This window comes from Perca flavescens, chromosome 18 (assembly GCF_004354835.1).
Source record: "Perca flavescens isolate YP-PL-M2 chromosome 18, PFLA_1.0, whole genome shotgun sequence".
NCBI classification, from domain to species: domain Eukaryota; kingdom Metazoa; phylum Chordata; class Actinopteri; order Perciformes; family Percidae; genus Perca; species Perca flavescens.
The window spans coordinates 19893755-19906118 of NC_041348.1; the positions used below are offsets into that span (position 1 = coordinate 19893755).

General features: G+C 38.5%; 2 protein-coding genes across 3 annotated transcripts; one reads left to right on the forward strand and one right to left on the reverse strand.

Annotated features, from left to right (window-relative positions):
- Positions 1-761: 761 nt before the first annotated feature.
- On the reverse strand, positions 762-9106 carry gen1 (GEN1 Holliday junction 5' flap endonuclease). Its single transcript, XM_028605954.1, has 13 exons — positions 8569-9106; positions 8276-8474; positions 8001-8177; positions 7221-7331; positions 7067-7140; positions 6835-6920; positions 6482-6632; positions 5982-6018; positions 5799-5879; positions 5590-5720; positions 5401-5462; positions 3695-3844; positions 762-2624 (listed from the first exon to the last, which is right to left on the reverse strand). The coding sequence occupies exons 1-13, from the start codon at positions 8727-8729 to the stop codon at positions 1306-1308; spliced, it is 2739 nt and encodes a 912-aa protein (XP_028461755.1). The 5' UTR covers positions 8730-9106; the 3' UTR covers positions 762-1305.
- ppil6 (peptidylprolyl isomerase (cyclophilin)-like 6) lies at positions 8594-12303 on the forward strand. 2 transcript variants are annotated; one of them, XM_028605956.1, is made up of 8 exons: positions 8594-8933; positions 9378-9473; positions 10563-10751; positions 11041-11103; positions 11275-11422; positions 11748-11807; positions 11942-12077; positions 12173-12303. In XM_028605956.1, the coding sequence occupies exons 2-8, from the start codon at positions 9471-9473 to the stop codon at positions 12282-12284; spliced, it is 711 nt and encodes a 236-aa protein (XP_028461757.1). In that variant the 5' UTR covers positions 8594-8933; positions 9378-9470; the 3' UTR covers positions 12285-12303. The 2 variants fall into 2 exon arrangements, with proteins under 2 accessions (XP_028461757.1, XP_028461756.1); XM_028605955.1 differs by lacking the exon at positions 8594-8933 and adding an exon at positions 9138-9270.
- Positions 12304-12364: the final 61 nt, after the last annotated feature.

A 12364-nucleotide genomic window follows, 5' to 3' on the forward strand; every position in this document is an offset into this window, starting at 1 on the left:
TACTATTTTAACTTATAGACAGCAAAGCATCTAAAGGTTCAGAATGAGCAACAATCATTGATTAAAGGTCAACATAATATAATATTACCATTTATATTATATATTACTATATTATGATTACTCCACCTTCAAATCCTGTTTTACCTTTTGCTACTTGCCACCTTGAGTAATGCTACTTGTTTCTAATGCAGTTTTTCCTGTTTCCATCAAGTGCAAATGTTCTTCACAAGAAAATTAAACAGCTTAAATATACTTACAAGTTGATTTACACTAGAAAAACTGCTGATTTATCTTGACAAACAATTACATTTTCAGCACTTGCTTTAGGAAAAAATAAAATTTAAGACCCAGTACTAAGAATGAGTTGTTATTTGGGCAGAGGATGCAGCTGTCACCAAGCTCCTGCCAGACCTTTCATGTCTGAAAAGGTGTGTAAGGCCTCACTCTTGATCAAGGGGACCAACACTGGCAAGTTGTAAAACCAATGGCTCAGCGTCCTCTGTGTCCCCCTCAGCGGCAGTGCCTTCTATGTGAAGTGACATGTAGCTTGTCAAACAGCAGTGGGAGAAAATAAGCACATGTGGTGCTGTTAAATGGCATTACATCGAGAAAACTGCTAATCCACAACCTTTTCCTCTGATTTACATAAACTGTTCCTTTCAGACTCAGAGGAACAGGCAAACTTTGGTGCAACAAAACATTAATTACAAAAAAAATGTATTTAATCAATTTAACATTTTGTTCATTGCCATGAATCAGCCAAGCTTTTCAATCTGACAACATATATTGCAAAAAGAAAATGTAAAAAAAAAAGGTTAGACTCAAGGTCCAATTAGTAGCTTTTTCTGGAGCTTTCAAACCACATCTCACTAATAGTCAGACACCATTCTATTAAGGATCACAATAACAGGCTGTGTTTTACATGATTTTATTGATAATTCTTTACAATTTCATTAAATGTCATCAAAAACAGTCTCAAACCCAAAAATATTCAAGCTATTATAATGTTAAGACAAGGAGAAGCAGCACATTCTCATTTTTAAGAAGCTATAACCATCAAAAGTTTGACTTTTTTGCTTGAAAACTTTAAAGGATTCTTGGATTATCAGGAGTTGCTGATTAATTTTCCTTCAGTTGACAGATCGACTAATTGTTGCTACTCTTCTGTAAAAAGCTAGTAAGTGGACCTTGAGATAAGATTTTTTTTGTGGTCAACCTCCATTTCTAAAAAGGTCAAGAATAAACTCTCACATTCAACATAAAATAGCTTACATGCTCTTGCCCATCATCCTGTAATCTTGCTGCTCACTTCAGGAACTTCAGTCTCAGTCTCTCTGCCAGTGGCAATGGACTCTCACTACAAATAACGGAATCATCACTATCTAACACGACAGGTGATGCTGGAGTCTCCACATGAGCTGGTGAAACGTCCTGGCATTTGCTTTTAGTTAATACACGTATGCTGCTTATCTCGATGTCTGCACTGTAGCTCTGAGAAATTGGTCGTAATAAATGAACGGTCGGAGCGGTTTTCGCTGTTGGTTTGGATGTTTTTGGGTTCAGGGGGAAGTTTGAGAGGAAGCTGGCCTTGATATTGTTCACAGGCTTGATCTTAGCTCTTCTTTGAGGTCCAGACTGCTGGTTCTCTGCATCACTTTCCTCACTGGATGAACACATGCTCATACACACGCTCTTCTTGGTGGTCGGCGGGCCGTTCCTGTCCTGGTCACTTTGACCTGGGTCAGAGTGGCATCTCTGTGGTGGGACAGCTGATGACGAAATGGCTTTTCGGACAAATTTGTATTTCTGAGGAGGCTTTACATTACATTTGTCCTTTGTCTTACTTTGAGCTGCAGTTTCGGCCTTATTTGTGGCACACAGCCTTTTCTCAGTGAGTGGTTCTTTTTTGTTAACAGCAGATTCCATTCCTGACCATTTACTGCCACTGCTACCTTTACTGGGGATGTGTCCACTTGGTTTTGAGTTATGAGAAGAAATGTGTTTGAAAGAGGTCAACTCATAGTTTAGTTGTTTTGAGACCATGTCGTTGTTTACCTCTTTCTGGATTATAGCTTTAGCTGTGTTCCTCATGAGCAGCCTGTCCCTCAGAGGACACTCTGTGTAGCATAACTGTGACGCAGGTATGGAGTCAGCTTCTTTGACGTCACCGGAGGTTTTCTGCGTGGTGTTTTCGCCCTCCGTTTCCCTGACATCAGTGTCTGTGGTTGTGCTCTGCTCGGGTGGCTCAGTGGTGTGGTTTGTAGCCGATTGTGGAGTCGGAGAGGATGTGAAGGACAAAGCATCCCAGTCAATATCACTCAGGTGAAGAGCGTCGATAACAGCAGAGACAGACGGTGAAGCAGCAGTCTCTGATTCTGCATGAGACAGAGGAGTATTGGGGCAATCGCCAAGACTGGTGTAGTCTTTCTTTGACTTTTGATGCTGTTTATGGTTCACTGGAGTGTCCAAAACCACCACTTCTGGTTCATCCGAGTTTGAAATGGAAGCGAGCAGCGTTTGTGGTTGAGTGTTCGAGGCACTTTGAAGGGTCATCTGAGCCAAGAGGTCCGAAATACCATCGGAGACATCGGATGGCTTGTCCTTTTTACTCTTTGGCTTTTTCTCTGTAAAGAAGATTGAGAGTGGATGTAAGTGTTCAAAAACTCAAACAAGGATTTCATGAGTTAATGGCTACTGTAAACATATTCACTCTGGTATCTACTGACTGTAAAACGATTTCAATCTCAGTAGCTAGTTTCCCTACACATAAGGAAGTGAAGCTCTACAGCAGTTATGACCAGGGGGGAGAAGAGTACAACCTGCATAAAGTGACAGCGAAGCCTGTGAGACAGACACCTCTTGGCTGCATCAAAGCCTTTGGTGTGAACCAGTCGAGCTGCCAAACTCTACATTTCCAGGTGTCAGAGCTGCTGCAATAGACAGCCTTGAAAAACAAGTCAAAGCTCCAGGTGCCTTTGATCAGGACAGCGTTGTCGGAACAGTGTGGGAAGCTCTTATTTCCCAGTTTAGTTTATTTTGAGAATGTTAAAAATAAATTTAAAAAAAATAACACATAAATAAGAACATTTCAGCACAATCTTCCAACATTATTGTAAATGATTCAAATAAAGATTCCCATGTTCGAAAAGGAGTAGGAAGAAATTAAAAAGAATTTTTCTGGTCCCTACCCTCTTTTTCTATTTCTCCCTTTTAATTTGTACTGTGATGCAAAATACATTTTATTTACACACATTTCACAATATCTTTTCCCAATATATAATGCAACTCCCCCACCCTTTGGTTGAGTCCTATTGATAAAAAACAGTTCAATCTTAACCAAATCAGGATGTTCTACTGTGAGCCAAGTCTCTGTTGTTGCAGCTGCTGTGAACCCCCCACCCAGTTGTTTTAGGTGTGGTTTGATTTTTGAAAGGTTTGAGATAAGGCTGCTATTAGAATGTATTATTAATATTGTGACATTCATTTTTACGTAGTTTTTGAACTGCTCATCTGTGTAATATTGACACTGACTGTGAGCTTGTCAAGTCTGGGGCTCCCATTTTTTGTTGTGAAAAATTTTGCTATATTAACTGGTTTATTTGACAAAACTCTTCACAGAAAAAACATTATATGGTACTTTATGGTACTTAAATGTACCAATATGTATTTAATTAAGTGAATATTATTGTCTTACTCTTAGTCTTTTTCTCTTCGGCCAGAGCTTTGTCTCTCAGGTAGCTCTCCACCACCTCTGGGTAGGCCACACGGAAGAGGGACTCTTCCTCCACCGTCCTCACCTCATGTTGATCCTCTGCAGGCCGATCCTCAGGAAACACGTAATGTTCTGCAGAAAAAAAACATTAAGGTCAGGTCCAAATTGGCCTTGATAAGTTTCTCGTTTACCTTATATCTTAAAAATGTAGTTCTTTACTGAAGAAAAGAAAAAGGTTAAACCAGAGACGAGAATTACGACTTGTGGTGCACCACGTTTTATTAGGGCTGCAAATAACTTTGTTATTATCGATTATTCTGCCTATTATATTTTCAATTAATAGTTTGGTCTATAAACGTCGGAAAACTAAAGAAAAAAGATTTCCTAGAGCCAAAAATGAAAACATCAAACTTCTTGCTTCATAAAACCAACAGAACAAAATCCCAAACATATTTGATTAACTATAATGTTAGATAAGGTAAAACATTTGCCATTTTTGCTTGAAAAATGACTTGAATGATTAATCAACTATCAAAATGCATATAAACCGTTTTAAAATAGTATATACTTAACTCAAATATAAATAAATAAAATCATTTTAGCCTTTTTACATGCAATTATAACCGTTCAACCACTTTCTTGAGGGATTTTGGAATAGATACAGGTGTATGTTAGCCTGACGTCGTCATACTTAGATTCTAGTCGAACTTCCTGACGTCAAATCAAATATTGTGGGCGGGGCTAAGTTCGGCTGGCATCCAGGCTAGGTGTATGTATGATAGGATTGGGCATTGAGAACCGATTCCTACTTGGAATAGTTTCAAAATTTCTTTATTGGTGTTGCAGCTATGGAGCACAGTAAGCGGCACTCTAGTGTGGCTTTATTTTACGTTTACGTTTTACGACCCGTTTCAACTCCACCCCTCAAATAATCAGAATCAAGAATCGATAAGAACCGGAATCGAAAGGAAGAATCGCAATTGGAATCAGAATTGTTAAAATCCAAACGATGCCCAAACCTAATGTACGAGTGTAGTGAGATATATTTACTGTAGCTTTTGCAAATCTACATGTATCACAAATAAACCTCAATTTCCACCCAACATCCACATTCAGGAATATCTGCATGTTTGGACATAAGAAAGAATGATCAGGAATATCTAACCAGGGGACTGCAGTTCACAGTAACCCTCATTAAACTGCAAGAGACAATAGGTTTCCATTTTATAAGTATACATTTGTAATCAGTGGTTTCAGGTACTGTTACTTTAGAATATTCAGTCATCTCTATGGTATATACCATTTTAAATTCATTATGTAATAATTTTGATGTATAACAAATACTTCTCATGAATGACATAGGAGAAACCACATTCTGGATTAGTTGATTGAGAGTTTCAGGCGGGCTTGTTAGTGACGTGGACTTTGATATGACAGATTTCCCAGCCTGGGGAGGAAGCCAGTTTTAGCGCCTGGTGGCTGTTGTGACTGATCTGTCACCTCTGAATCCACCTCACAGCAAGTCACCAACAGACAACCCGGTGACGAGCACCCCGCACCCCAACCTCTACTTAATGCAGCAGTCACTTCATTCAACACAGAGGAGGTTTTCTTAAATATCGCTTTTTTTCCCCCCGCTCTGAACTTCTAACATGAGAAAAAGAAGGTTGCAAGAAATGTTCACTGACCTGGTGTTCTCCAGATGATCTCAAAGCAAGCAACAGCATTCCTCACCCTTGGTTTCAATATTCTTTTGTAAGAAAAAAAAAGTGTTGTTCATTATGCATCTACTGAAATTATTTATTATTATTATTTATAACAACAATGCCACTAAAGAGACTTATTTTTTTTTGTTTTTATTTAACTTTTAGAACAACCTGAGGGGCTTGATTTGGGAGGACATTTCTCTTCCATATTTTCTGTTCATCAACTCTGTGTAGGTCATCAAGACTAAAACCTTTTCACTGGTGTAGTGCTTTGGCCATTCCATCTTCTCATAGGCAAATTTCTGGAAAAAACACATTTTAACATGAAATTAATTTAAAGAGAGAATTAACTAAACAAGTAATTAAAATAACCCCATTACCTGCATCAACAGCATATTTGGCTGTCTCCTCTTGAAATGTGACACTGGTTTATCCTTGGAAATCAGGAACTCATGAATGATCTGCAAAATACAATTTAAGTATAAAAACCCAAACAGATACTGTAGATTATTATACCACTTATTAAAAACAATATAAATCAAAACAGATGAAAAGAGATGTACCTCTGTAAAGGGGAACTGTTGACTTGCCAGTGTTTTCCTAAAAAAAGAAATGAAAAGCAAACCATCCTTTAAAATCATTACACCCATTACGAGTTCTTTGTCTCATGTTCATGTCTTTAATTCTTGTTTTGTCCAACCAATAGTTGAAAACCGAAAGATATCAGGTTTACTGTCATACAAGCAGAAACTATTCACATTTGAGTTTGATTAATAAATAAAAAATAGCAAAAGCTATGATAATTTTTCTGACAATTATCTAATCAATTAATCAAGTAATAATTCCAGTGCTTAAGTAGCATTATCAGCTATTTCACGTCCTCAGACTGAGTGAGGATGATCATTGATAAAAGTATAGTATCAACTAGTCTTGATCTCCTTTTTAATATGTTGCCTTTATTCCTGCTTGCCATTCCACATTTTCATCTCCGCTTTTTCATCTTCTGCATTTACTACATTTAGTTTTTTTTGTTTTGTTTATTATTTTACAGAAAGTCACGCACTTTCTGATATTTGCCTCAAAAGACAAGGCCTGGTGGGTCTGTTCATAGCGGTGCCAGTCACAGGGACACTGGTAGTCAAAGTCCTGGGGTTGACAGAAATGTTTACTGTTGCAAAGCACACAGCCGCCACGTTCGTGTGCTTTTGCTGAGCCTGAAAAAGGAAGGAGAGGAATCAGAATCAATATTTGATAAAACAGGAGAAGTCAAGACAAACAACTTGAAAATCAAAAACACTTTTGGGTGTAAAGCATACGTGTAGGTTTTAACATGACTTTAAAACTGACTAAATGGCTTTAAATCAGCTATGTCCTCTCAGGATCAGGGGTCAAAGTTCAAAGCAGGGTACGACTCACCAGGATGTCGACATACGTTGCAGTGAGAAACCTTCTTTATAACTCCCTTAGACACATCTGCATTCTCCTCCTTCCACTGGTTGAACCTGAGGTGACCAGAGAAAGGTCACAAGTGCACAAACGCAACACTATAAACGCTCTTTGTGTGAGGAAGAAGTATACAGAAAGAAAAATACTGCTTATCTGCAATTAAAAAGGCAAGAACATAATCCACAGAGAGAGAGTTTCATACCTCTGCAAAAGAGTTTGTCCCTTCAGCATCTGGATAAGCCTTAGTGCTTGCTCTTTACCAACACCTGGTATGCCCTTATGGAAAAATTGCAATGTACAGTTAACATAAGTCATTCATATTAGTGATTTTGAAAAATGTCAGATGCCCTTCCTACCTTAGGAATATAATCACAGCCAAGAAGGATGGCCAGACCAACTAGATTCTCTCTGGAGAGTTGTAACTCGGTTTGTACCCTGGAGGTCCTGTAACAGTCCACCTGAGGGTCCTGGAGGGAAAAGTGAGAAACAACGTTATGCAGATTTGATGATTATTTTTTTTTACAATCAAGGCATCGGTAGGATAATAGACAGAATTGAATGTATGATTTTTGATTGTGTAATTGACTAAATAAATGTTCCTCACAAGTAACCATAACATGTGCCTTAAAGTTTCCTCTTTGGTTTTGACAACAGCCAAAAGGATGAGAAAGCAACCTTCTACTAACCTTTCCGGTTTGCATTTTTACTTGATAAATACTATATTAAAACACTGATGATCAAAAAGTCCACTGGGGACCAACTACAATCATTTGATCTAAGAAAAGCCATTTAGTTAATTTTGATGCTGACAGTGACTTTACATTCATTCGGGTTAAGGTGGTGCCCAAAATGGCTGGGAGCCTTAGAATAGTAGGGAAAACCCTGGAATATTGAATTTTCTTTTGAAAACAAACAGGGAACTCGGACTCAAGTGTTTGGAGAAAGTCTAAATCATTTGACTGAGTTTTGATCCCAGGCATAAATTAAGTACTAATCACCAGAACAGGTTGAAATGAAGAAGCCTTTCGAATGAACAGTGAAGCACATTCTATCAAACGTCGGTCCATTGATTTGAGTTCAACTTTCTCAAAATGTTGTACACTGTGAGTGATTGAAATGCACTTTCACAAACATACTTTACTGTTCATATTGAAGTTCCTGTAGACAGTCCGGGCACCATACAAGAAGGCGTCTCCATCATTAGTGATGCAGCCATCTACCAGGCCCTGTGAGTCCAGGTAGGCACACATGGCCTCAGCCTCCCCGGCAGCTGTCACCCAGGGCACACCCAGAGAGTCCAACATGTCTGCGCACTACAGAGGTAAGAGAAGGACAAGAGTGCTTAAATACAAAATTAATTTATTATGACGGACTATGATTAGAGATGCAGGAGAGTGGAGGACCAACCAACCTCTCTAAGTACAGCTTTAAAGCGCCCTCTGCTGATGTTTGTTGTAGACTTGGGGACAGAAGCCTTTTTGAATCCTCCATATCTCGTTTCTGTCCTCTTGCTCATGGTTTCTGCTTTAAGTTGAGGGGCTTCTCCTTCCATTACAAAGACAAGCTTTACCCCCATAAGCGTGAGGGATGACACTCTAAAAAATAAATTCCTGGACACAAAAGATACAATAAGGTTTTAAATATTAGAATCGAAGCTGACATTATGAGGAATTAATTAAAGAACAATACGTGACACATACGTACCTCAGGTGGGGCTTGGTAACTCTCCCCATCATTGCTTGGACATGCTGGGCCTCGCACACCCATAAACTCAGGTCCACTGCCAGCGTCTTTCCGCTCAAACTGTACAGCGGCACCGACTCACAAACCGGCTCGACGATGGACCACAAATCGTGAACACCCATAACGTCCCCAAAATGCGTTTAACTGATTTAATAAAAAGGACGTTTGTAGAAAACGTGAAATATAAACAACACAAAACAGGACAACGACGCTGAGTTTTCAAATAGTGGCGCCGTTGGACCGCGTCCCAATTCGTTGAACATCTCTGTACTACGCTACTACGCTGCCTTGTTGCTGTATTAGTCGTCACAACGTGAAAAAAGAAGGTAAATTCGACTTTTAATTGAATATACGTAATCACTAGGTTTTCTATGTGGTAAATATAGCACTTATGGTTTCAATTAACATGATTATTAAATGACAAGGTGGAAAGAAAGGGAACAGTCTCACAAATTCGATCGACTCCTGATTCTTTACCACGAACGTCATATTAAAGCGCCTCTAAATGCTTGTTGCTATGGAGACGAGGCTCGTGTTTACAGACTGACGACTATTTTTTTTTTCTTCACGTTTTTATTTTCAACCATGGACTCAAAAATACACATAGAAATTGTCGGTTTAATTAAAGACCGTAATTTCCATGTTGCCAAAAGTATTGCCGAGGTTAATTTCTTAACGTTTGTTTGCAGTCTTATGTAGCATAATTCATATGTTTTCAGCTGAACGTTTAACAAATACTTGCATCGTTTGACTAACGTTATGCACAACAGGGATTAAAGCAGAAGTTTCCTGACGCATTTCTGGATCCAAAAATTCAACCACTACTCGAATTTGACTGGCACACATATCTGTGCCACAAGAAAATGGTAAGTTGTCTGATTATACTGTATATGTTGAAGTCCAACTCTCAAGTAAATTATTCATAAAGAGCAAAACTGCTGTCCATTCAGGGATAGAGAGTTGTTAGGAGTGCTGAGCTAACTACATCAGTGGTGGAAGAAGTATTCAGATATTTTACTTAGGTGAAAGTAGCAATGTCAATAAAAAAAAAAAATACCCCCATTAGAAGTACAATATAGGCAGTCAGATTTAAAGGCCTTCACAACAATTTGCTGAATAGACCACTGCTCAGGTTAAAGTTCTGACCTATGCTGGGAAACACACGATACCACCACTCATTATGTAACGTTACTTATAAGAGTGATAAAGATGTAAGTTGTGTTGTCCCACCCTAACAACTTAGTTCAACAACACTATTAGGGAAGTGACACATATGTCAATCAAACAGACAGGCCTTATCAGGCCAAATACATTAAAAAACAAACACCTGTGTGTACCATGGAGGTGTAGAGGCTTTAAGTAAAAGTAGTATTAGAAGTAAAATAAAGCCTACTTGAAGTATCAAGTACAAGTACTCATTAGGCAGAATTATGGCCCATGCCAGTGTTATATTACTACTACTGGGTTGTTGTTGTTGTTGTTGTTGTTGTTGTTGTTATATTATTATTATTATTATTATTATTATTAATAATACATTATATTATTATTAGTGGTGCATGATTGTGTAGACATTAAAATGCTGTAATTGGTTGAATTGCAGCTCATTTTAACTAAACTGTATACTGCTGGGCATTGTATTTTATAAACGATTTGTATGTATTATCTTGATCTGCAAAGTAACTTCTAAGATTGCAAATGAACAAAGCAGAGTAAAGAGTGACAAAAATGCTTGCCTCTGAAATACAGTACAGTATTGGAAAGTACAAGTACATCACAATTGTACAGTCCTTGAGGAAATATTCTTGTTACTTTTCACCAATGCTCTAGATTGTATGAGCTGCAGCAGTTGCTGAGGTTTGTGATGCTCTACTATACAGCTAAACACACCTACACTGCTGTAGTTTTCTGAAAGGCTCAATCACAACACATCTGTTGTTCAACACTTGTGATTAAAGGAGCTGCGTGGTGAAGCGTGGCAGTACTCCAGCAGCCTGATGTGCTTTCTGAACGGCCTTCTCCTTGGTAATGAGAAGGATCTTGCCGGCTGGGCTAAGAATCAGTGGAGTTTCTCTTTCACTCGGCCACAGGCTTTCTATATGGCTCTCACTGAGGACTACTACACCAAACACCTGCGGAACACTGGGGCAAGTCAAAACCACAGTCACATAAATAACAAATATAGGTATACAAAAAAATGTAGATGGAAAGTTATTTTCTGTTTGTGGTGTGTATCAGGAAGCAGGTCATTGACATCTGTACATGATAGGAAGGTTTTCAAACTATCAGGCTCCAGTCATACTTACAGTCATCATCAGTGGCTTTTCTAGATTAATATTGCTCTGTAAAAATGTATTTTATGAAATATTTATTATATTTGTTTGACCATGAAAAATCTGAATTAAAAGAATACATATCTGTGTCCTTTCATTATAGCATCAGTTTGTCTTCATGGATATTGAGATAGCAGGAGAGGCAGTAGGGAGGTTATTGTTTGAGGTGAGGCACAAATCCATGTACCATGCTACCTGTGTTATCTCAACTCCATGTAAGCTTAATCTTGATAGTCACATTTTAGCTAGATATTGTTAAAATTGCTGATATAAGAAACTAGATGGTCATTACAGAGTAGCTCCATGTTAAAATCCACATTGTACTCCCTCCCCTCAGCTGTTCTCAGATGTTTGTCCAAAGACATCAGAGAACTTTGAGGCTCTGTGCACAGGAGAACGTGGTCTGTCACAGAGTGGCTTCCCACTTTCCTACAAGGGCTCTGTGTTTCATCGTGTGGTGCCCAATGGCTGGGTGCAAGGAGGAGGTACAGTATGGTTCACACAAGTCCTGTAGCAGTGTTGATAATATTTAGTTGGTTTTCACATATACATTAAATACAATTAGAGTAGAATTACATAATCTCCCATCAAACTTTAGCATCAGTGCAGTTAATTTGATATACATCTGGGATGCATACATTGCACTTGTAGAGATGGGAATATATCAATAAATGATATCAGTGCTGGAATTTGAAACTAGTTACAACGTATCTGACTCTATTTAAAGTAAGTGAAATATGCATTGAGCTCCTCTAACTTCCTATCTGCATTACTCATTAGTAACAGTAGCTATATCAATCAATTTTGCAGATATTTCTCCAGAGAGGAGAGGTGATGGAGGGGAGTCCATCTATGGACCAACTTTTGAAGGTAAAAAAAAACATATAAACAGTGCAAGACATCTACAGTATTACAATGAGAACCCACTGTGCATGCATGTATATTTGTAGATTTAATTGTACGGTCTGTAAATCCACCTGAACATGTGTCCTTTCTCCTTTTAGATGAGAGCTTTGCCGTGTCCCACATTAGACGGGGCACTCTAGGAATGGCCAATAAGGGTCCCCACAGCAACGGATCGCAGTTCTACATCACCCTGCAGCCCACACCCTGGATGGACAGGACCTATGTTGCCTTCGGGTTTGTATTACACCTATTTCATTTCCCAATTCTGCATAATCTCAGATCTCTTATACAGTTTTGCTCAAGCCTAATGTCTTTTTTTTCCATTCTAGCCGTGTGGTTGAGGGTGTTGACATCCTCAAGAAATTAGAAGGAGCTCTGACTTGCAATGAAAGACCCAAGTATGAATGTAAAGTTAAGGATTGTGGAGTGTTTAAGTTTTAAGCTTAGTGTTTACATTTTTTTCCCCAATGTTTTTCATGTAATCAAATAAACCTGGAATGTAACATACAATTTACATTTGC

Coding starts and splice junctions, on each gene's coding strand:
- gen1 (XM_028605954.1), bottom strand. CDS start 8,729: ATGGGTGTTCACGATTTGTGGTCCATCGTCGAGCCGGTTTGTGAGTCG. Junction 5,721..5,798: donor CAAATATGCTGTTGATGCAG/GTAATGGGGTTA, acceptor TGTTTTTTCCAG/AAATTTGCCTATGAGAAGAT. Junction 2,625..3,694: donor CGAAGAGAAAAAGACTAAGA/GTAAGACAATAA, acceptor TCTTCTTTACAG/AGAAAAAGCCAAAGAGTAAA.
- ppil6 (XM_028605955.1), top strand. CDS start 9,193: ATGGACTCAAAAATACACATAGAAATTGTCGGTTTAATTAAAGACCGT. Junction 10,752..11,040: donor AACACCTGCGGAACACTGGG/GCAAGTCAAAAC, acceptor CTTTCATTATAG/CATCAGTTTGTCTTCATGGA. Junction 12,078..12,172: donor AGGACCTATGTTGCCTTCGG/GTTTGTATTACA, acceptor TTTCCATTCTAG/CCGTGTGGTTGAGGGTGTTG.